Here is a 23,873-nt window from a genome sequence, read left to right as displayed (position 1 = left end):
AAGCTGTCTTTCAATCATTTTCCCGTCCCGTTCCTCCCCTCCCCCCAGGCCCCGCCCACGACCCGGCAGTTTGCAGTTTCTTCCCTTCGGATAGAGGAGGCGGGGATTTGGAAGGAGGCGGGTCTGATCGCTTGATGGGAGCACCCCTACCGCGGCTGCGTGACATGCGCCTTCTGCCACCTCGCGCCACCCTGCAAGCACGCTCGCTCGGCGGCTTCCGCCGCGCCTCCTTCCCCTCGCCCCTGCCACGCCCCCCGCCCCTCGAGCTGTCTTTTGCCCGCGCGCAGGTCGCGCCGACCCCAGCTCGTGGCCCGCGCTGTTCTGCCGATCCAGGCGGCGATAGCCGCTACAGTGGCGGCGACGACATCTCGTCCCAGTTCTGCGGCCCTGGGCGCCGTGGTGTCCGCGGCTCCCGACATCATGACGGCCCAGGGCCAGTCGACGGCGGGGTCCTCGCCTGTATATACAGTGTTCCGTCATGTGCGGTACGAGAACCTGGTGGCCGGCGTGAGCGGCGGCGTCCTCTCCAACCTGGCCCTGCATCCTCTGGACCTGGTGAAGATCCGCTTCGCCGGTAAGAGGCCGCCCACCCCCGGCGGGGGAGGCGGAGGCGGAGGCAGCTGCGCGCGGCCGCCCAGCCCTGCCGGGGGGGGGCGGGGAGCCGGCCCTGGGGGGCCTCCCCTCCGTGGGACCTGGCCCTTGGGCTGCCGACGCGGGGCAGCTTTCGGGCCGTCGCTAAGAGTGGCAGCCCTCCACCTGCTGCCCGCGCGGGGGACCCTGGAGGCGCTGCCACGAGGACGGTTACGGTGAGACAAGCACGTGACAGGGCACCCAACGACAGCAGGCTTGGGGGCGGGGAGGAGCGCACCCGGCTTGTCGGCCGGAGGTTTGGGAGTAAATGGTTTTCCTCTTCCTGTGGTCTGCACCTTTGCCGAGCAGCTCCTCTGGAAATACCCAAATTATAATTACCTGAGTAATTGAGGCACAGAGAGATTTAGGGAATTCTGCTACCTGCGGCCAAGGCCTTGAACGCGGGTTCGGGTTGACTGTCCATTAAGCGCCTACTGTGTGCCGAGCACTTTCAGCGCTGGGGATACGAAGAAACCCACTCCCCAGGAACTCACTGCCTAACTCCCTTTCATAAAGAAATACATCGTCAGAGGCCATGGTAGATTTTTGGAAAGTTTGAGCCATATTAGCATTTTGGGTTTAATATGTTCTGAGCTATAAGGGTCTGCATTGGCGGTAGGGAACCTGAGGCTTCGTGTGGCCCTCTAGGTTCTCAAGTGCGGCCCTTTGAAAAGGAATTTGTTCTGTGAGGTTTGGATTCGGTCAGAGGGCCGCACTTGAGAACCTAGAGGGCCACACGTGGCCTCGAGGCCACAGGTTCCCATCCCCGACACAGACCTTTATAGCTTCGAACTTCTTAAACACAAATTGCTACTATGACCCCCAGGTGTAGAGTTCAAATCTCTTTACCTGATGAATCAGCCTTTCCTGGTCCACTTAATACTAGTGCTGATCTCCAATTGTTCTTGCACTTAATATTGCATCTACAGAAGTTGTTTGCTTGTTGTCTCCACCTGTAGTTGAGTACCTGTAGATCTCAGTCTACCAATTTGTAAGAACTTAAGTACCAACTAAGTGATGGGGCAAAAGATTAGCCCTGCCCTCCCTGAGCTCAGAATCTATTGGGGGAGGCAACAAATATCCCCTGTCTAACACCTTGCCTGGCACAAAAGGACATTTAATGAGTGCTTGATTTGATGTTTATTCACTGGATAAGCATTTAACCTCTTTGGGTTTCCTCATCTGTCAAATGAAGGTAATAATACCTGCACTATCTACCTCAGGATCAAAAAAATATTTTGTGGAAACAAAATTGAGAAAGCACAGCAAATTTTCTTACACTTTCAGGAAAGTCTACTTGGACAACTGAGCTTTAAAGTTGTTAATTTTATTATTGTCTAAAATTTTAATTGCATACAGATCAGGTTTTGTTTCAAGTATTAGATTTGGAGAGTGGTCTGTCTGATTATTTAGAGAATTCCATTCATTTCCTTGGGAGCTAATTGAAGGATTCTGTATGATATACAGTAATATTCAGTGTAGTACAATGGGAGAGAGTGCCAGATTTTGAGTCAGAGGGCTGGGGTTCAATCCTGCCTCTGCTACTTATTTTGTTTGTGTGTGTGTGTGTGTGTACACAAGTCACTCTGCCTCCCTGTTCTCATATGTGAAATATGCCGGTTTAACTTAAATCTACGATCTGTCTGTGATCCTACCAATGATGTGGAAAGCATAGTATGAATAACATTCTGGGCTGTGCAAGTCTTTTTTTTCAGGAGCTTACTCTCTTCGTAACTATAGGAAAGCCCTATCTCAGACCCTCCTCTGTAAAATAGGTATATAGTTGCACACCTAACTCAAATGGTTGTTGTGAGGAAAACTCAGACCTTAAAGCATTAGACAATCAATTATTATGAAGTAGTGTGAAGCAAGATAGGCCTGAGTTCGTCTCATCCTTTATGTTTACTGACTTCATGAGCTTCAGTTTTGTCCTCTGTGAAATGGAGATAATAATACCTGTAGTATCTACCTCATACATTTGCTCTGAGGAGCAAATGAAACTACATAAACCAGTGATTGTTCCTGGAACTGTTCAAAGGGGAACTGAATGACAGTTTGAAAAGGAAGAGAGAATATTAAGTATTTAATAGCACTATGTGCCAGACACTGTACTAAGAGTTGGAGATACGAATATAAGCAAGCGAGACACATTTCCTGCTTTCAAAGAACTCCCTTTCTAATAGGGGAAGGTAGTACCTAAAGGGATAGGAGTGTGGTGTGAAGATGACCTAGAAATAGCATGAAAGCCTTGTTCCTATCAAAATAAATCTAAAACACACCTAACAGAGCCTGGCATCCTATTGGCTGACTCCTTCATTGTGAGAGAGGGAGGAGAAAGAGGAGGAAGAAATAGGAATGATGACCAGATTAAAAGCAGAGTTAATCAATAGCGGGCAAGCATTTATTAGGCTTATACTCTGTGCTAGTCACTGTTACTAAGTGCCGGGGATTCACACAAAGGCAAAAAACATGATGCCTACCCTCAAGTTCACGTTCTAATGAGGGAGACAGCATACCAAAAACTATGAACATAAAAGAAAATATACAGAGCAGATGGGTTATCTCCGAGGGAAGGCATCAGAGGACACAGTGGAAGGACCAGAAAAGGCCTTCTGCAGAAGGTGGGACTTGAGCTGAGTTGTGAAGTCAGTAGCTGACTATAAAGAGGAAGAATACTCCAGGCATGGTTAATAGCCAGTGAAAATGCACAAAATCAAGAGACAGGAAATGGAGTATAGTGTGTGAGGTACAGCAAGAAGGCAGGTGTTGCTGGATTTTATAGTCTCAGAAGACTGGGCCAGGTGGTAAAAGACTTTAAATGACAAATAGAGCATTTTATATTTAGAGATTTGAGGCAAGGACACCAATTTATTACTGTTTATCACTGTGTGTATACATACAAATATATATATATATATGTGTGTGTGTACGTATGTTTTTTCCCGGATATGTGGTAAAATTTGCACTATGGTGGTAGCCATTGATGAAGAGCAGTAAGGACTGGAGATTTAGATCTTGGAATTGGCAGCATAGAGTTGATAATGGAAACCTTGGGAGCTGATGTGTTCACCAAGCAAGATATTCTACAGCAACAGTTTTTAAACTGGGGTCTGTGAATTTTTTTAAAAAATGCTTTTTGGTAATTTTCAATATAATTGCTTTCCTTCATAATTCTATGCATTTAAAAGCATTATGAGAAGGGATCCATGACACAAAAAGGGTTAAGAACCCTTGATAATCTTCTTAGTTATTAATGCCCTTTTCCTCCTCAAATTATCTTGTATTTCTTTATCTGTGTACATGTTGTATCCCATATTGTCATGCAGATTTCTCAAGGGTCAGGTCAGTTTTTCATTTTTATCTTTGTATCTGATCCTTTGTACATAGTAGGTACTTAATGAACATGCTTTAAATTGAATTTTTGTGATTCATTCACCAGGTGCTCAATTTTTGTTGACTGATTATTAGCTAACTTCCCAGCAGCTAAAGATTTTAAGACAAGTGTAAAACTAGTAGGGAGGTTGGAAGAGGGGAGGCAGGTCATGCAGGATGAGACATCTTCATTTAATAGTTTTCACTTTGTGTACTGTCTTTCTAGTAATGAATTTTTATGCTCTAGTGATATACCTCTTTGATAAAATATTTTGCTTTTCTTTTTAAGTTCTGTATATAAGTTCTGTATATAATAGTACTAGGGCAGCTGGTACTATGTAAATGATAGTTATTATTATAATTATTATCCTACATAAAGTGGTTTAGAGCAACTAGGTGGTGCAGTGGATCAAGTTCTAGGTGTGGAGTCAGAAAGACCTGAGTTCAAATTTGGCCTGAGACAGTTTACTAGCTGTGTGATCCTGGGCACAGGATTTGTTTGCCTCAGTTCCTCATCTGTAAAATGAGCTGGGAACAGAAATGGCAAACCATTCCAGTATCCTTGCCAAGAAAACCCCAAATGGGGCTGCAAAGAGTCAGACACAACTGAAATGATCAAACATTATATAGTCCTGCATGGACATAACTCTGACTGAGTATAGTATAGAGTAAAATATTATAGTAGGGAATAAAATTGTCTGAAAAGAGGGTGGAAATTACCTATAATTATGAGAATTTTGACACATAACTTTTTTAAAAAGTAAACGCAGAGATCTTTGGACTAGAGCTATAATCAGTTGGCCTTTGACAAGCCAGGTGTTTCTTAGCTTCACCTGGGGAGTATTACAGTGATATGAGCTTCATGTTGAAAGAAACGAAGGAGGGAAAAATAGGGAGGTTGTTTACTGAATCAAAAGACATGCAAGAGGAAGAGAAACCTAAAACCCAAGGAGAGCGTCAAAAAGAGTAAGAGAAAAATTGAGTAATTCATTTAAAGGAGTAGCTAAACAGCACTATTGGACAGATTAATTATGAAAGGGATTTACTTTCCTTTTCAGCTATTAATGATTCCTCTGTAATCTCCACTGGGGGTGTGGTGGAAAGGGAGGGAGACCTGCTTTATTTATTAAAACAATTTAGAGATGCAAAACTGTCAGAAATTTTGAGTTCTCCTAGCTAAGACACAGTTGTCACTTTTTACAATTTAAAATGTTTGTCAGATTGAAGAAAAGATATCTGATTTTCCCTTTATGTATATATACATTCAGTGTTCAGCATTTTGTCATTCATTAAGAGAATTGACTTCTTTTGTTTTTTATTTGAAGGTCATTTTCACATAATTTTAGAGTTAAAATGGATCTCAGTCTAACCCATACCTGAAAAAAATGCTTTGTTTTACAACATGCACAAGTGATCACAACTTTTGCTCATAAACATCCTCCACTGAGTGAGAATCTACCTCCTCCTTAGGCAGCACATTACACTTTTGAATAACTCTGTTAAGTTTTCCTTATAATATTTTACATGATTGCATATGTATAACCTATATCTGATTGCTTACCATCTCAAGGAGGGGGTTGAGAGGGAAGGATAGAATTTGTAACTCAAAACTTTTTTTAAAAAAAGTTTAAAAATTGTTGGGGAGAAAATAAAATATATATATTTAAAAAAGAAAGAAATTTTCCTTATGTGAAGTCTAAATTTGCCCCTTTCAAGCATCTATCCATTACTTCAACATAATGTAGTGGATAGAGAATTGCCTTGAAATCAAGAAGACTTAGGTTCAAATCCAATATCTAATACATCAGCAAGCATTTATTAAGTATCAACTGTGCCAGATATTGTGTCAAGCTTTCGGAATACAAATAAAAACAATGCAAAAATATTTTTTCCAGGCCAGAAAAGTAGTTTGGGATCAGGTTGCAAAGGCTTTAAAAGCTAAACAGAGGAGTTTTGTTTTGTTTTCTGTACTCTAAAGGTGGTAGGGAGCCACTGGAATTTATTGAGTAGTTTGTCCAACATGGGCTAGCCATCAATTAAAGAAAAATAATAACTGTGTGATCATGAACAAGTTATTTCTATTGCATTTTGAGAGCTTCAAGAAGTACTGTGTGGACCTGAAATTTAAAATGCAATTTTTGCTTACATAAGGGATTTTATCTTCAGAATTTTGTTCTCACATAGGAAAAGATTTATACAAGGTTAGCATTTATGTATCCTTTTTTTTAACCATCAATGAGAATCTTAACCTTGAGGCCTCAGTTTTCTTATTTGTGAAATGAAGGGGTTGGTTTAAATGATCTTTGATGTCCTTCCCAGGTGCTTGATTGTAGGGAGAAGGTGGAAAGAGAAAAGAATAAATATTTTTAAAGTACCTACTATTTACCAGGCACTGTACTAAGCACTTTATCAATATTTCATTTGAATTAGAATAGGTAGAATTCAATTTTAACTAATTTTTATATGCTTTATTGTGTAGTGAGTGACGGACTGGAACTGAGACCGAAATATAAAGGAATGGTACATTGTTTGACCACTATTTGGAAAGTTGATGGACTACGAGGTCTTTATCAAGGAGTAACTCCAAATGTGTGGGGTGCAGGTTTATCGTGGGGACTCTACTTTTTCTTGTAAGTATATCAATAAAGATTTTATGATGTCCTATGAGAGTGCATGGATTTTTTAAAGTATTATTTACCCTTCCTTTTATCAGCCTCACCAACTTGTTGAGATTTGTGTAAAGGACTTGGAAAGGTGCTATGTAACAGCCTTCATGATCTCTGTATATCTATTATAGTAGAAGACAGCTTTCCATTTAAGAGAAGGCTTTTTTAATGTAGGTTTACTACTCAGTTTTCCCTTATAAAAAATTACTTGTCCAGTCTCCAGTAGAAGTAAACTTTTCTTCTAATGTCCACGTGTTGCTCTTTCATGGTTCATGTTTACTTCTGATAGTGGGTATTTATGTACAGGGCGAAGAAGTGAATGTCACTTACCTTGATTTTGCCATTATGTAACAATTTTGATTAACCATTTCTGGGAAGGTGTGGAACTTGAATCTAACATTTAAAATGAAAATGTTTTTTATTGTCTGTGGATTATAGTCACATGTAGTCTCCATGATTATCAGTCATTTATTGGGGAGGAGGTATTAGTTGTGAAGTTCTCTAAGAATACAAAATTGCATATTGTGAACCTGGAAGGGTGGAGAGGTCAGAAGTGAATATTGGCTCTCACATAACCTTAAAAACCATACGACAATACTATATGAGAACTGTGGGTGAAAGAGAGAGAGCTTGGGTGGCTGAGAAGACAAATGATGATGCCTCAAGAGGACCACAGCATCTTACTTGCTTTCTAACATTTGATCAACTTCACTTCTTAGTTCTTCTTTTTGGTCTGCTTTAAAACCTATTCTATCTCTACTATGTGGAAATAGCTGCAATTCTTTTGGACACAGAGAGAACAAAACACATATGACTGTAACATTGTCATGTTCTCCTGCTGTTCATTAGCCAGAAGGGACCTTAGAAATCATCTATCTAATCTAGTTGGTTCATTTGATAGATGTAACTGAGACCCAGAGAACTTAAGCAACTTGCCTGGGGTCATAATGGAGCAGAATTCTGCTATTAAACCCAATTCTCCAAATTTACTGTTCCTTACCATACATATAAATACCTTTTCAACATTCTCTACCATAAACACATAGGAACACACAACTTTGTCATATTATGATATGTTATGGGAAGAAAGCCTGAGTTGGTATAGATTTCAAACCATCCATGCATGCCCATGCTATGTGATTCTTCTCTGATTCCTGTAAATCTGCCTTGGAGGGAGGGGACCCACTCTGCTAGAAAACCTTCTTCTAGGTCTTTTGACATTGTATGAATACTAATGAAGCATATCAGTTGTCCCTCATTCTCACTATTAGGTTAGTCCATCTTTTTACCCAGTTATGTATTTCTCTGACACATTTTATACTGCTTTGCCCATTCCTTATTTGTAATGTGTTCCAATCTTCTCATAACCACCATATATCTTCTCCATTGCTCTTTGGGTGATCCTCAAGTTCAGTTCTTTAAGGACTGCAGTATTCAACCAATTAATCAACAAGAATTTATTGAACACCAGCTGTGTGCAAAGCATTGTATTTTATGACTCACAGCCATACGGCATCAGCAGCAGCATTTTGGTATTTTAAAAATCAGCCTTTGCTTTAAGGAGAAGCTCAGGCTTATTAAGAATGATGCTAAGTAAATAAAATAATTTCTGAAAAGTACATTATTTGTCCATCTGTAGTATTTGTCCAAAGTATGTTTACTGATGAATGAATATGGTTATCATTCAGTCAGATAAAGATTTTATGATATCCTATGAGAGCGCATGGATTTTTTAAAGTAGTATTTACCCTTCCTTTTATCAGCCTCACCAACTTGTTGAGATTTGTATAAAGGACTTGGAAAGGTGCTATGTAACAGCCTTCATGATCTCTGTGTATCTATAGTAGAAGACAGCTTTCCATTTAAGAGAAGGCTCTTTTAATTTATCGTCAGGCAGTCTTCATCTGTTTTTTGTTTGTTTTCCCCCAGGTTGGATAGTTAGGCCAAACTATTGAGTTCTTATACATCTTATTTAGAAGGTTCTGTGTTGTTTTGGGGCTTGTTGCAACCAGCAAAATGACAGTTACAAACAGGTGCTTTTAGAACATCTCAGAAATCCTTCCCCACGTGCATTCTATGACAGTGGTAAACACGCATCTTCTTGGTGTATGCGACAGTATTTGAACAAAGTTAAATTTGTGTTACATTTTTTCAGGGTATCTTATTTGGTTTCAGCATCTGCATGGGAAGCACTTTTGGAGTAGGGCCTTTAAATGCTTTTTTTTTTAATAATCAAGGAAACAAGTGAGAACTTGTTTTCTTTGTATCTTTTATTCTTTTATGTGATTGTGCACATGGGATCTGCTGTAAAACATTTTTTTGCAGAAGGCTGCTTTTTCCTTCTTATAACTTCATCACAAATGCACTCTTATAAAAAACTTTGATAGACAGTAATAAACATGTAAGTTAAAGCAATTCTGAGGTATTTTGCCTTTCACCCTGCAAATTGACAAAGATGACAAAAGATGGAAATAGTAAATGTAGTAAATAGTAAAAATGATGGAATTATATTTACACAGGCAGTTGGTGGAACTGTAAATTGGTCTGTTATTCATTGACTCAAATCATATATCCTAGGGAGGTCAGAAACAAAGAACGATCCTGTATGCACTAAAATATTCATAACAGCAAATGACTGGAAACAAAGTAGGTGCTAAACAATTAGGTAAAGGCTAAAGAAATTGTAGTTCAGAAAAGCATCAGAATATCATTGCACATTAATGAATACATCAAGAATTTTTAAATACATACTATGGGTCAGATGCTAGAGCAACAAAGACAAAAATGATACAGTGCCTGCCCTCAAGGAGCTTACATTTTGTAGAAACAAAGTAAGGAATTCAGAAAAACATGGGACAATTTTATATGGATTGATGCAGAATGAAGTAAGCTTATACAAGGAGTTAGTATACATGACTACAACAATTTAAATGGAAAAAAATAAAACAAAATGGAATGCTATGTGATTATAATGATTCCATTTGGCACAGGAAAAGAGTTGAGAAAATAATACTTTCCTTATTGGAGAAGTGAGGGACTATGGAGGTGGAATACCTGTCAGACTCAGTTGACCTGATAGTTGTTTTTGTTGAACTGCTTTTTCTTTTTCTTTTGAAATCTTTCTTGTAAGGACGAGGCTGGCTAGAGAGGGAAGGGGGAAGTTACGTGTTTTGAAAAAATGTAAGGTAAAAACGAAAGACATCAATAAAACAAAAAATGAATGGTTTTGTAGAGGGAGAGAAGTAGGTATATGGCTTAGCAGTAAATTATGTAATAGGGTCCATACCTTTTGTACTCTTCCCTTGAGGGTACAATTCTTGAGAATTCCTCAACACCTAAAAATAGTGTCACTTGCTAGTCAGACCTCCTTTATGTACACTTGGTCTGATCCAACTGTTCTCTTCAGTGCCATTTCCATTTCCTCATGCAGCACAGCTGTATAAGATGTTAAAGTGCTTATGTGGGTGACTCCACAAATTTTGATGGTGAAACAAGTTTGTAATAACATCTTTACAGATATTTTCCATTTTTGTCTGTTGTCTGCAGTTCTGTATCTCTCTTATTAGTCAAGAAATTAATTCTTTTAAATTTTCCTATTTGTTATTTTTTTTAAAAAGCCTCTGTGAAGTGTTTGTTAGGTGATGGTAATCTTTTCCTTTTTGGTATTTTGCCTCAGTTACAAAGCAGTAGTGTTGCCTTGGTCATTGTCAGTGGTACAGAGACATTCATCTGAGGGGAAAATGATGGATATTCCTTCCCCTTTTTAAGTCTCCCAGCAAAATCATAATAGTTTTCTGGAGCCCAGACTGGATAGAGTAAGAGTTCTGTGCTACCTCTACACCCTCTTCCTTTGAATGACGTTTTTCCTGGACTTCTTGAGGTTATTATGTTCAGTTAAATTACTTTTCCCAATGACTCAGAGTCACTGGCTATTAGGCTGTAATACAATGGTATCCTCGTGTTGAAGTGAGTGGAGTGGACTCTGTCCACTTGTTCATCATCCTAGATTGCTATGCTTTCCCCTCCTGTTTTTGGTTTGTTTCTGTCTGTAAATGTTTTGTCTATTCTCTTACTGTCATCTCTTGCTTCTTAATGTTATCTCTCCCTCTCTTTCTAATTGATGACCAGGCTTCTTAGAGTTACAAATAAAATATGGGTAAATTATAAGTGAATTCCTGAGGGACTCTCCGTTGAGTAAAGTTCATCTAATTTGTGACATCTTTTTTGCTTACTTTCTTGACTGTTTCAGATAGTTGACATTGTTAGCTAAATGGCTTGCGGATAAGTTTTGTTAAAATAAAAAAAAAGTTATTTCTCAGATTTGTTATTTTTTTTCTTTTTTGTAGCAGTGCAGTAGACTTGAGTTGGGAAACTTGGTCCTAGTCTCTGATCTGTTTGATCTGTCTTTGGACAAATCACTTTACCTCACTGGGCCTCAGATTCCTCATCTGTAAAATGAAATGGTTGGACTAGATGACCTCTAAGGTGTCTTGTTATTAGAAAAGACATTTCAATAATAGAATTAATTTTTCACAAAGATTACCAAATAGAAGGTCTCTTATTTTCATCAGGGAAGGGAATGAGCGTTTATATAGAACCTACTGTGTTCCAGGTACTATACTAAGTCCTTCTGCAAATATGATCTCCCTTGATCCTCACAACAACCCTGGGATGTAAGTGCTATTATCCACATTTTCTAGTTGTGGAAACTGGCAAAACAAAGCAACTTGCCCAGATCAAAAAGCAAGTGTCTAGGCTGAATTTGAATTTAGGTTTTCCTGACTCCAATCACAGGGCTCTTTCTAAACTAGAGGTTTGTAACCTTTTAGTGTCATAGACTTCTGTGGAATAAAACACATAGGACTACAAAGGAAACCAATTATAGTGATATAGTTATTAAAAATACATTCATAGACCCTCCCAGTTAAGAGCCCCTGTTCTAGACCATTATGTTACCACCATTACTAGCCATGCTTCTCCTCCCTGCCTGCCCCCTGCTTCCCTTTGCTATTACTGTAGAGTACAACACTAGCCTTACAACCTAGCTGTCGTCCTTAACTTGTCACTCTCTCTCACCTTCCATAGCCAATCTGTTGCCAGGGCCTGTTGATCTCAACTTTGCAACGTCTCTTAAATATGCCCCCTTCTGTCCTCAGACACCACCACCACTCTGGTACAGGCCTTCATCACCTCATGCCTGAACTATTGCAATACCCTGCTAGTGGGTCTGCCTGCCTCAACTTCTTCCCACTTCAATCCATCCCTCATTCAGCCACCAAAGTGATTTTCCTAAACTGAATGCCCAGCTATGTCAGCTCCTACTCGGTAAACCCCATTGGCTCCTTTTCACCTCCAGCATCAAATACAAAGTCCTGTTTGGTATTAAAAGCACTTCAGAACCAAACTCCCTCCTGCCCCTACACATATCTTTCCAGTCTTCTTACACCTTACTCCCTGCCACATATTCTTCAGTCCAGTGACACTGGCCTCTTTGCTGTTGAACAAAAAGGTACTTCATCTCTTTTTATTTAAATATTTTATTTTTCCCCAATTACATGTAAAAACAATTTTTAACATTTGTTGGGTTTTTTTTTTTTTTTTAATTTTTGAGGTCCATATTCTATCCCTCTGTACCTCCCTTCTCCCCTCCCTAAGGCTATAAGAATCTGATATGACTTATACGTGTGTAATCATGTAAAGCATTTCCATATTAGTCATTTTGACACTCCATCTCTTGATTCCAGGCATTTTCTCTCTTGTCCCCTATGCCTGGAATTCTCTCCCTCCTCATCTCTGCCTAATGGCTTCCTTTTAAGTCCCAGCTAATATCTCAGCTTCTACATAAAGCATTTCTCAATTCCTCTCAATTTTTTTGGTGTCTGCCCTCTGTTAATTATTTCCTATTTTTTAATTTTATTTTATACTTATATAGCTTATCTGTACGTATTTGCTTCTCCTCCCCTCCCCCCCATTAGATTGTGAGCTCCTTGAAGGCATTTCTTTTGCCTCTTTTTGTATGCCCAGCACTTAGCACAGTGTTTGACACATAGTTGGTATTTAATAAATGTTTATTGACTGACTGTTTTGAGTCTAGAACACGAATATCTACTATCTCCACATCCTTCTCAGTGGCACTACTGATTTCTAGATAATTCTTAACTTAATGACCAAAGTACTGACAGGCATGCCATCATTTTCCACTATTAGCACTGTTTGCACATCTGACACATTGGACTCACAGTACCTCAACTTTCTCAGCAGTAAGCTGCCCATGGTTACTTCCAGAACTGCTCCACCTCCAACTTCTCAGATTCTTGGATTCCTTCTCCTTGACTACTCTCATTCCTTTATATCTTTTGAAATTATTCTCTGTCTTAATCATGACCTCTGGTCTCTATTCTTGTAGTTGTGGAATCATAGAATTTTAAAGCTAGAATGTACCTCAAGGTAATCTAGTTCAGCCTCTTCATTTTTACAAATGAGGAAACAGAGGTTTTGAGAGGTGAATAATTAAAAGTTCCTCAGTCTCCATCTGATTTCATTGCTTCCATTGTAGACCCATGATTAGCCGTATCAGCCTACTCACTATGGGGCTTTACTAGGAACTTTAAATCCCTTAACTTAATCCTTTAAGTTTCCTATTAAGCCAGTTGTAAAACTGGAGTCATTCATATCTACTTTGTCTGCTTTCACTACAGAATTACCAAAAGTTATTGGAGAAAGTCATTAAAATATACAACTAGCTCTGTTACAGATTTACACACTCTGACCCAATCTGGGCCTTGACTGCTACTCTGCAATTTTTTTTTTCATTATTAATCTTTTGAAGATTCCTTATCACATTCCCCACAGTAGCTATTCAGGCTTTCCTTGACCCCTACTGCAAGCAGTTCCTCTTGTTCACCTAATTTCTGTTAATGTCAACACAATTCTCTAGCTCATTCAGACTGAAAACCTTTAAGTTTAAGCAGTGTAAGAAGTGTTGAACGGGTTGGGAGTGGCAAAGGCTTAATAATATAACTGCGAGCAAGTCACTTAACCTCTCTGAGAGTCTATTTCCTTATCTATAAAATGGAAGTAATAATGTTTTACAGGGTTGTTGTGAGGAATGTGCTTTGTAAACCTTATAGTACAGTGGAGTGATGAGTTACTATGTAAGCAGTTGGTTCCCAGGGGCTTGTGGTTCTTTCTTTACATCTCTTGTTTTATCATCCTTTCCCTTCCATTCACAGAATCACAAAATTGGAGAATTAAAAGCAATCTCTGCAGCTATTCAGTCTATCCTACAACGAAAGATTACCCACTGCAACATATCTGACAAATAGCCACCCAAAGATCTCAATTAAGAAGGAACCCAGAACCTTTTGAAGCAGCCCATTTCATTTTTTAATTGTTTTAATTGTTAAGGAATTTATCTCTGATTTTAGTTAACCTTAGGATCAAGAACATGAACTTATTTAAACTTTGTATTTATCCCTTGTATCCTCTGTCACAGTGCCTTGCATGTAATAGGTACTCAATAAACATTTGAATTTGTTTGTTGAATGAATGTTCCTCCTTTTAAAAATACTCTTGTTTTTGTCTCTTTTTTTATGTCAGATCATTGATCAAATATGTACTTAAATAAAATCTAGTCCATCCCTCCACCATGAAGGAAGTATTGATATTACTAAATACAGAATAAAATTATACTTCAGAACTGCTTTTTGCTTTCATGATGCTGCTTCTTAGGTGCCATGCTTTCGAGAAATCTGCTAAAGCCCAGTATTTTTTGTTTATATTATAGTTCAGCTTTAAATATTACAATTGATTTAAGCAACACATTTTCAAATAACTCAAAACACTAATGTATAGTTTGTCTTTCCTCATGTTTGAAATCTTTTGTTTAATTCTTTTAGCTATAATGCCATTAAATCATATAAGACAGAGGGGAGAGCAGAACGGCTGGAGGCAACAGAATACCTTGTTTCAGCGGCTGAAGCTGGTGAGAAAATGCGTAATCCATAAAAATACTGCCACATCAGTGTATAAAAACTGCAATGTTGTTTTATCATACCTTCTTTATAGTGACTATTTTCCATTCAACTGTATTAATTTGGCTGAAACTGGATATTATGTGGAATTCTTGGGATGACTGTTTCCTCTGGATAGATTAGAAATAATTTATTTTCAATATCTAAGCAAAGTTGTAGATCCATTGGTAATAGGAAACAAATGATATAGTCTACAGAAAGAAAAAAATTAGTGTTTTGGTTTCCCAATTATTTAATTTAGGACATTGTTTAATAGACTGGCACGTGTATGTTTTGTAGAACAAAAATATGAAGTGTGACTTATTCCCTTCTAGCATCTGGTTCAGTTCTTAATATACTATGGGTTCAATATATGTTAATTAATTACATAGAAAACCCAGAAAATATATAGTATTGAAGAAATTATAAAATTATTTTTATAGTTTTACATATTTGTAAAATCATTAAAATTTCATGGTAATTTGTTACTTTCTATTTATCTCATTTTTGTGGAATGAATTATGATTGAGAACTTGGTTTAGTTTATTGAGGTGTTAAAGTATAGGGGAAGAGTATGGGTTTATGTTGGTATAAATAGTTTACTTTCTCCACCTATGTCTGCTTTGCTCTGTACAATGCCTAATACATTACAACTTGGAATAAGGCATTTATTCTTTTTATAGTGGAGATGATTCATAGTATGTTGAAATGACTGACTTAAAGAGCAAAGTGCTCTGAGTGTGAATTTATAAAATCATATATTTAGATGATCCCCAAATTACAAATGATTTATGTTCCAAAGTTAATTTATAAGTCACTTCTTTAGAACTCAAAAGATATTTCCCATATTTTTCCTATATGTTTTCCATAGAAACAATGTGATATATGGAAATTAAGTTCCCATGCTAGACCACAAAAGCCTGTTTTACCCCTGGTGAGCATTACTATTGTATTTTTTGTAATTGATAGCTTTTTTGATGGTTAGTATAGCAACCTAATGATTTAAAATATTCCTGTGAGAAAAGTGTTCCAGTCTTCACAACAAAAAAGGCAACATAGAAACCCAACAAATATAACCCTTCCTTCCCTTTCTCTTCCTCTACCCTTTCCCTCTTTCCTTCTCCTCTCCCGGGGGTGGGGGGTGGATGAAAGGAATTGGGAGAGTAATTGCTAAGAACCAATGGGAAGCAGACAGAAATGAAGAAACCAGCTTCATTAAGTACCTTCATTATTTACCTACTTTGGGACACCCAGATTCTCACTCCGGGTCAAGCTCTTGAAAATGTACCCAAGGAGTGAGTTATGATCCCCTTTTAGCCCCGCTCCAAGGAGTGCTATAACCAACAGGCCCCACTGTCCACAATAAAATCTTGCCAGCTCCCCAAAATGCCACTTCTCTACTATTTCCTTCTGCAGCTAAGGCCACTGGGTCTACCATAAGATGAGAGCACAGTGATTGAGATCACTTCTTTACTTCCTGGTTTCCAAGGAGAGTTCATCTTTGTCTCTCAACAATACTTTTAAGTATTTGTAACATTCATTAGTCAAGAAGTATATATGTAATTAAACTTCTCTCTTTCAGGGGCCATGACACTCTGTATTACAAACCCATTATGGGTAACAAAGACTCGACTTATGTTACAGTATGATGTTGTCAGTGCTTCACAGAGGCAATACAAAGGAATGATGGATACACTTGTAAAGATATATAAATTTGAAGGTGTACGTGGATTGTACAAGGTACTTTTTATTTGGTTTTTTTAAATAATTATGATAGATAATTGTATCTGCTGTTATTTACATAGTTAATTGCCACATAAATTTTCATTCACCTTTCAGGTTCACATTCTGAAAGATCCAGTACTCGGTTCAAAAAAGAAATGAGCCTATGAGCAAGTAATAATTTTAATGAACACTTTAATTAAAAAATTTTTAATGACCCCACAGTATGGGTATTGTATCTCTTTAGGATTTATAGTTACTGCCATATGATGCATCACTGTGACATGGATTGGAGGAGGATAAAATCGTTCACAATCTTGTAGGCATCTTATTTTGATATGTAGGTAATTTGGCATGCATTTAATGCTTAAGCTTTAAACAATTTAAGCAATTCTTTTAAACAATTTTAACAGTGGTTAGAAGAATATTTTACTTGCTTTACAGATCAAATTATAAGAGAAGCAAGGATCTTTCATATTTTTTACAGTTTACAATTGTAAATAAATTCTTAAAAAGAGGATTAGCAGTGTCAGATCAGTAATGCGCATGATGGCAACATGTCAGCTTCAAATTCAGTACAAACACTATGGCTTGTGTTTTCTGTTAATTACAGTTCATATTTTAACTAACCTATATTTAGTTAGACCTTTAGTCTCTTTAAGGCTGTGGACAAGATAAGCAAAATTTATTCCCAGGTATCTACAGATAAACTCAGAAATAATTACAAAGACTCCTTAATAGTTGTGGATGAAAAAGGCTACAGCATTTAAAATGTTACATTATAGTTATCATTATTATTATAACTATGTAACCTTGGAAAGGACACTTCACATTTTGGGCTTCAGTTTTGTCATATATATATTCAATATAAATTGAAGAGTTTGTACTAGACCTCTGAGGCCCATATATATCAGCTCTAGGAGAGTATTGGTTGCTTACTATGTGCAAGAAATTGATTGGGGGTGGGGGGCAGCTAGACGACACAGTGGATAGAAGCACTGGCCCTGGAGTCAGGAGGATCTGAGTTCAAATCCAGCCACAGACACATGACATTTACTAGCTGTGTGACCTTGGGCAAGTCACTTAACCCCAATTGCCTCACCAAAAAGCAAAAAAAAAATTGATTGGGGTCTGTCTTTACTTAATTCATTACATTCCTTTCCTGTCTTCCCTTTCTGTACCTCAGGCATTGTCAGCTTGCTGGCCAAATTTGGCCCGCTCCCTGTTTTTATACAGCTCCAGCTAAGAATGGTGTTTCCATCTTTAAATAAAATTTATTGTTTTAAAATGTAAACATCTCTGTAGTTTGTCAACCTTACTCTACCCATTCTCTTTACCCCAGAAAACAATATCACGTGCATACTAGAGATCTATGATTTCATCTCATTATTGTGTATTCTTCAACTATGTAGATAAAGCAAAAATCATCCATGCCTTATTATTTTATATGATTCTTATCCATGTCCTCCCATATGTCCTTCATGAGGAGAATTTGCCTATCATGTTGTAGCCTTCCTGTAGATCTCTTAACATTATTGACATGTTCATCAGCATTGCCACAGAGAACAGCCACAAGTGGGAATGGGACAAGTTCACCGAGGGAATCTTATGATGGGTCAGAGACAGATTCCTGCTTATAGGCTACCTCTGCAAGGCCCAACACAGTAATGCTCAGGCCAAAAAAAAAACTTCATCTGCTGTAGCATGCTTGTGGGCATTGTGTTATCCCCCTCTCAAAATGACTGGACCTACTTTCTTTTCCAGTCAGGAATTAGATGATCTTGTGCACTGTTTCTTACATGCAATTAATTGTTGTTAATATGCTTCAGCCTATTTGTACCCACTCTAGGTGACCTACAATTTTGATTCATCGGAGATTATAGCATTCCATGATTTGTAGCCATATAGCTTCACTGGAAGAATAAGGATAGGGACTAGACCTGTGATAACATTGGTATAATGAACTCCCATAAGGAAATTCCCTCTACCAGTACAAGTTGGAAAATTCTTAACCTTAGAAAATTGCCGAGAACATTGAGGGTGTTGAGTGACTTGGCTGGGCTAACATAGCCAGTATAAATCAGAGTCAGAATTTGAATCTAGATCTTTTGGCTTTAAGTCCAGTTTTCTATCCATGACACTGTGTCTCTTCTCTGGCAAATAGTAGTGCTTAATTAATGCAGTAGAAAAATATTGGTGTGAAATAAGTAGGTTTTAGTTTCAAGGAAATAATTTTTAAATGAAATTAAGTATAAGTTGGACTAAATGGCCTCTAAAGTCCTTTCTAAGGTTAAGATCCTTTCAATAGCATATTCCTAAGCATGAGAAATCTTTTTTTTTAAGCAAATGTATTATTGGCTTAGCTGATAAGAGAGCTGGGTTTGAAGTCAGGGAAACCTCTAGATATATACATTTGGATGGACAGAGCTGGTCTGTTAAAAAAAAAAAACAACACACCCACATACATATACATACATTCTTCTTGGACAAACAGAACAGGTTGGTCTGCGCCTAAAATTGAATAGGAGGGCCATATTGCATTTGGAAAATTTTTAGTACTTTTTAGTGACTGAAGGTTTTTCTTAAAACAAAGCTCCAACTTCTAAAATGGTATTTTTGTAGTGATACTATATGGCTGCATCCTGTTACACTACAATTTCTAAAGAATTTTAATTGTAGATTGACTCAAAGCAATGGAGAAATGTATAATAGGTGAGAGTAGACTTCAGGATATTATTAATGAAGAATTGTACACAAGAAAGGACATAAATGATAATACCGAAGATGAATGACTGCTGGAGCTGTGAATTGGACTAACTTTTTTGGATCAGAATTTGAAATTCAAGTAAAGTTTTATTAGCTGTTTATGCTCTTTGACCTAGCAATCTTACTACTGCTTAATGTACCCCAAGCAGGTCAAAGGCAGAAAGGTCCTATATATACCTGAATATTAGTAGTAACTCTATTAGGGAGGAAGAACAGAAAGTAGGTATATATGAGTTGGGGAATGGCTTAAACAGTTGTGATTTACATAAATACAATGAAATGTTATTGTGCCTTAAAAAGCAAGTATGAAATATTGAGAGAAGTGTGAAAAGTCTTTTATGAATTTATGCAGAGCAAACCAGAACAATGAGAATAATATGAATGTTGATTACCGTAACGTAACTGAAAGAAACACTATAAGGCAGCTAAATTCAAAGGCAAAAAAAGTTTTGATTCTAGAAGACTCGTGGTAGAACTTCATCTCTTCTCAGTAGAGGGATAGGGGACTAGAGGTGCTGAATATTTCATTTGCTTTCAGAGGCATTTACAAGAAGGTGGGTGTGAGGGTGAAAGAATATTTGGAAATGCTTAATGCCAAAAAAAAAATTTCATAAAATGTTAACTTATATAAGAAGGAAGATGGACCAGTTATTCACGCTAAGAATAAGAGATAATAGACAATCTGCATTCTTCCCTGGTATCCACATGATGTCAGGAATATATAGCATCAGAAGGCATGGGTAGTTTGTATTATGCACCACGCCAAGGTGCATAATTGATGAAAAGGCAGATTCATTGAAATATTAGACTTTTTAAGTATAGATCTGGGCCTGGTTTTCTGCCATCTAAGGACACACCCAGCTAAGTTTAGAATGGCTTATCACCTGAAGTCATAAGGTAGTGACACAGTACAGTGTAATGTGCCTTGATTTTTGAATCAAAGAACCTGGGTTAAAATTCCATCCATTACTCTTGCCAATGTGACCTTTCCTTGTCATCCCTGGGCTTCAGAGTCCTCATTTGTAAAAGGAGGGGGTGGGACCAGGTGGCCTCTAACAGCTTTTCTAGTTCTAGAATGATGATTCTGTGGGGAATTTTTTTTTTACCATAGTAACTCTTTAAAGTTTTGCAGTGTTTAAGTACGTATTAAATAAAATATTAATATTAAGAAGAGATAGAAAATTATTTACTATTTCAAATTAGATATTGCAGCTTTTTTTTAAAGAAAAAGATGGTTATCTTCCAGGGATTTCTGCCTGGGCTGTTTGGAACTTCACATGGAGCACTTCAGTTCATGGCATATGAATTGCTGAAATTGAAGTACAATACACATATCAATAGATTACCGGATGCACAGTTGGTAAGAAATTCTTGAAAAGGTAGTCTAATTTACTTTTATAGAAAATGTGTGAATTGAAATTGGCTTTGTCAAGATAATCATCAAATATGCTAGAAATTTAAGTCATACTAACCTTTTGGTGTCAATTTTCAATACTTAAAAATTGATTTTTTTCTCCTCTTTTGCCAGTTTGTCATTTATAATATGTCATTTGTAATATGTGTTCTAATTGGAAAGCATTTGGAAATCTTTTAAAATAGAGAACATGGATATATTTAAGAAATTTTAATACAGTTAAGGGCATTTTGAGTACTTGTTGCTTTGTTTTAGCTTAGCATTACTGCATTATTTAAGAGGCCTTAAAAGTAGACCTTATAAGCTCAAAGTAGAAAATTTGTGCAATTCAAGAAATATCCAGAAAAGACATAACTATCTTGTGTTATTATTTTAGAGCACAATAGAATATATATCAGTTGCAGCAATGTCAAAAATATTTGCTGTGGCAGCAACGTACCCATATCAAGTAGTGAGAGCCCGACTTCAAGATCAACACATATTTTACAGCGGTGTACTTGATGTAATGAAGAGGACATGGAGGTAAGGTAGCAGCAGCTAAATGCCTCGTATAGTCTAATTGATTATAATGCTGTAGTAGTGACCAGTCTGTGGGTGACCTTGGATTTTGCTTTTTTTTTTTATATGAAGTAAGAATCTTTTCTCTAAAACATTCTGAGAAAGCCCCAACTCAGAGATTGACTCTTTGTAGATACTTTATCTCAGTGTAATACCTGTTTTCTGCTGGGCACTTAATGCCACAAATATATTGTTATTCTGTGCACATATATCTGAATTGGAAGTGGCCAAGATCCCTACATTTCTCTTTTGTTTTAGACCTTTTCCAGAGCTGAGTATTAATGTGATAAATTTACTTCAATACCTCAAGGATTTATGGCTTTGTGGGTGAGCAGATTTCTTCTGTGAAAGATTGATCACAACCCATTTGTAACTTAGGCAATAGTCTAATAAGACAGAGGTGTCAGACATAGTCCAAAATGTAATTGAGAAATATTTAACAAAATAAATAAAAATGCAGTAGAACATTGATAACATTAATTTTTGGTTTTCTGAGGCAATATCTATAGTCGCCACTAATCTTAGAGTTGCCTCAAGCACAGAGAGGTTAACTGTTGCCCATGGTCACACAGATAGTAAGTACTGGACAGGATTTGAACCCTGGTCTTCCCAAGTCCAGCATTGCATCCTTCAGTCAGTTTTAAGAAACTTTAAAGCACCTCCTGTGTGCAAGGCACTGTGAATGCAAAAACAAGAATGAAATAGCCCCTACCCATAAAGAGTTTATAGTACAGCAGGGGGAGACAACATGTACATATATAGCAAGATTAAAAAAAAAGGTGCGAGATAATGGTGGGAGTTTGGGGGGGTGGTATGGGAGACATCTGAAGAGCTCAGAATGGCCATCGTTTTCTTAGTCATGAGGCAAGGTCTTCAGCTCCAAAGCTGCAGGAAAGATCAAATAGGAGGAATAGCTGTTGCAGAGAATGGGATAGATAATTAGGGAGGAACAAAAAGATTTCCTTGCTGCAGGAAGGTCCTGGTTCAGGTCAGCTAACATAAATTTGCAGTGGACACATGTGCAGCATGTTGCTTGACTTTATTGGACTCTGTTCGGCAACATGTGAGTAAAAGCAGAAAAGGTAGATGGTGGGGTTAATGCAGAGTTAGGGTTAGGAAAGAGTCAGGGTCAGGACTGAGATATCTGTGGTAGGAGAGTACAGGAAAGGTTAGTGTTGAACTGATTGTCTCAAGGGTTGAGATTGGGAAGGGAGAAAAGTGAAGGTAGAGCAGGGGTTATAGTTTAGGATCCAGTAAGGAAAAGGAAGAGATGGAATAATAGGTAACAGTCTTGGTCATAAAAGTGAAGCATGATCAAGGGTGATGGCATGATCCAGGATTTGACCTCTCCTTCCTGTACACTGTCTCTTTAGTTCTTTTTAACAAGTATTTATGAAGAGCCTAGTCTGTACCTAGTTTCTGAATTTTGTACCAATATCACATAAACTATGTGTCCATAAAATTAAATTGTGGATGAGTGATAATTGGTATATAGCATTTCTGTAGGCTTACACAATTTAGTCTTAAGGGAAAAGTTTTTTAGCAGCCACATATTAAAATAAAATCATTTTAAAAGTGAAAGTGATTCTTTGCAGTCCCTGAAAAAGATTGCTTTTGAGTCTTTATGGCTTCTTTGCCTGTCCTTTATTTTAATCAGGTCAGGAGAGGATTGTAAGCCATAACTAAATGTATATAAACAGTTGTATACAAACAAAATAATTAAATGTGTAGAAACCACGCTACAAAGGCTTTGAATAGCAATGATTTTTATTTGCTTGTTCACTCTGGTCCATTAAGTGGAAATTTAAATGTTCTTCCTACCATGTTAAGTGTTTTGATATAATTTTGTACAGTATTCTCACACTAGTAATTTTGTATACTGACTTTTTTTTTCTATAGGAAAGAAGGCATCCTTGGATTTTACAAAGGAATTGTCCCTAATTTGATTAGAGTGACTCCAGCCTGTTGTATTACCTTTCTAGTTTATGAAAATGTCTTCCATTTTTTACTTAGTCTTAAAGGAGAAGAAGAGCAAGTTTAAAGAAGATAACACAAAAATATCTGCTACAGCAGCAGCATACTCCTTAGTGCTTGAAATACAAAACGTGGAAGAAACAGTACACAGCAACATTATTCACAATTCAAATCAACCTCGGACTGTTGAAAGAATTCAAAGAACTGATGAATCCTCACAAGTTTTCTGCTTTTGCTCCCGTTTATCTATGTGACTTGGCTGCCTTTGCCTAGAATAGCTGCCATCAAAACAATATTAAAACTGACATGAAGCATACAGCTCAGTGAGTTTGTCCATTTTATTGTTCAAATAGAAGCTGATTTTGCAACATTTGTCTAGTGGATTAGATGGATTTGCCTTTATTGCCAAACTGAATTGTGTGGATTGGTTTTTAAAATCTGCCTTTGTGCAAATAGTAAGAAGTTTTCCTCCTTGCAAGGATGTATGGGGGCATGTATGTAATAGTTCACTTTAAAGGATTGATTTCAAACTTTAGAACGTTTCCTGGAAAAAGTGCCCAAATTTCAGAGTATATCAGAATCAGTGTACAGTGAAACAAGCATTCACTTGTAAAATACTTTAGTCTTAGGTCAGTTTGCACTCTGATGAGATTCCATACCCTCTCTCACAATTAAGCAGTGAGGGGAATCTGTTTTTATTGTAATAACAATTTTCCCTCCTAATTTAAAGTTTAATTCCAGATCCAAGTTTTCTGAAAA

General features: G+C 37.5%; 1 protein-coding gene across 1 annotated transcript; it reads left to right on the top strand.

Annotated features, from left to right (window-relative positions):
- The first annotated feature begins 332 nt into the window (after positions 1–332).
- Positions 333–23,432, top strand: SLC25A32 (solute carrier family 25 member 32). Its single transcript, XM_020969750.2, has 7 exons — positions 333–574; positions 6,482–6,632; positions 14,567–14,652; positions 16,263–16,420; positions 20,415–20,528; positions 20,959–21,104; positions 23,040–23,432. The coding sequence occupies exons 1-7, from the start codon at positions 421–423 to the stop codon at positions 23,179–23,181; spliced, it is 951 nt and encodes a 316-aa protein (XP_020825409.1). The 5' UTR covers positions 333–420; the 3' UTR covers positions 23,182–23,432.
- The last annotated feature ends 441 nt before the right edge of the window (positions 23,433–23,873 follow it).

Source organism: Phascolarctos cinereus, unplaced genomic scaffold (genome assembly GCF_003287225.1).
Source record: "Phascolarctos cinereus isolate Bilbo 61053 unplaced genomic scaffold, phaCin_HiC Scaffold_4;HRSCAF=312, whole genome shotgun sequence".
Taxonomy (NCBI): Eukaryota; Metazoa; Chordata; class Mammalia; order Diprotodontia; family Phascolarctidae; genus Phascolarctos; species Phascolarctos cinereus.
This window is presented reverse-complemented; position numbering and strand designations above follow the sequence as displayed.

Excerpts from the sequence above, each read along its gene's own strand:
- SLC25A32 (XM_020969750.2), top strand. The coding sequence starts at position 421 with ATGACGGCCCAGGGCCAGTCGACGGCGGGGTCCTCGCCTGTATATACA. Across the intron at positions 575-6,481 it reads GGTGAAGATCCGCTTCGCCG|TGAGTGACGGACTGGAACTG; the intron begins GTAAGAGGCCGC and ends TTTATTGTGTAG. Across the intron at positions 14,653-16,262 it reads TGTTTCAGCGGCTGAAGCTG|GGGCCATGACACTCTGTATT; the intron begins GTGAGAAAATGC and ends TCTCTCTTTCAG.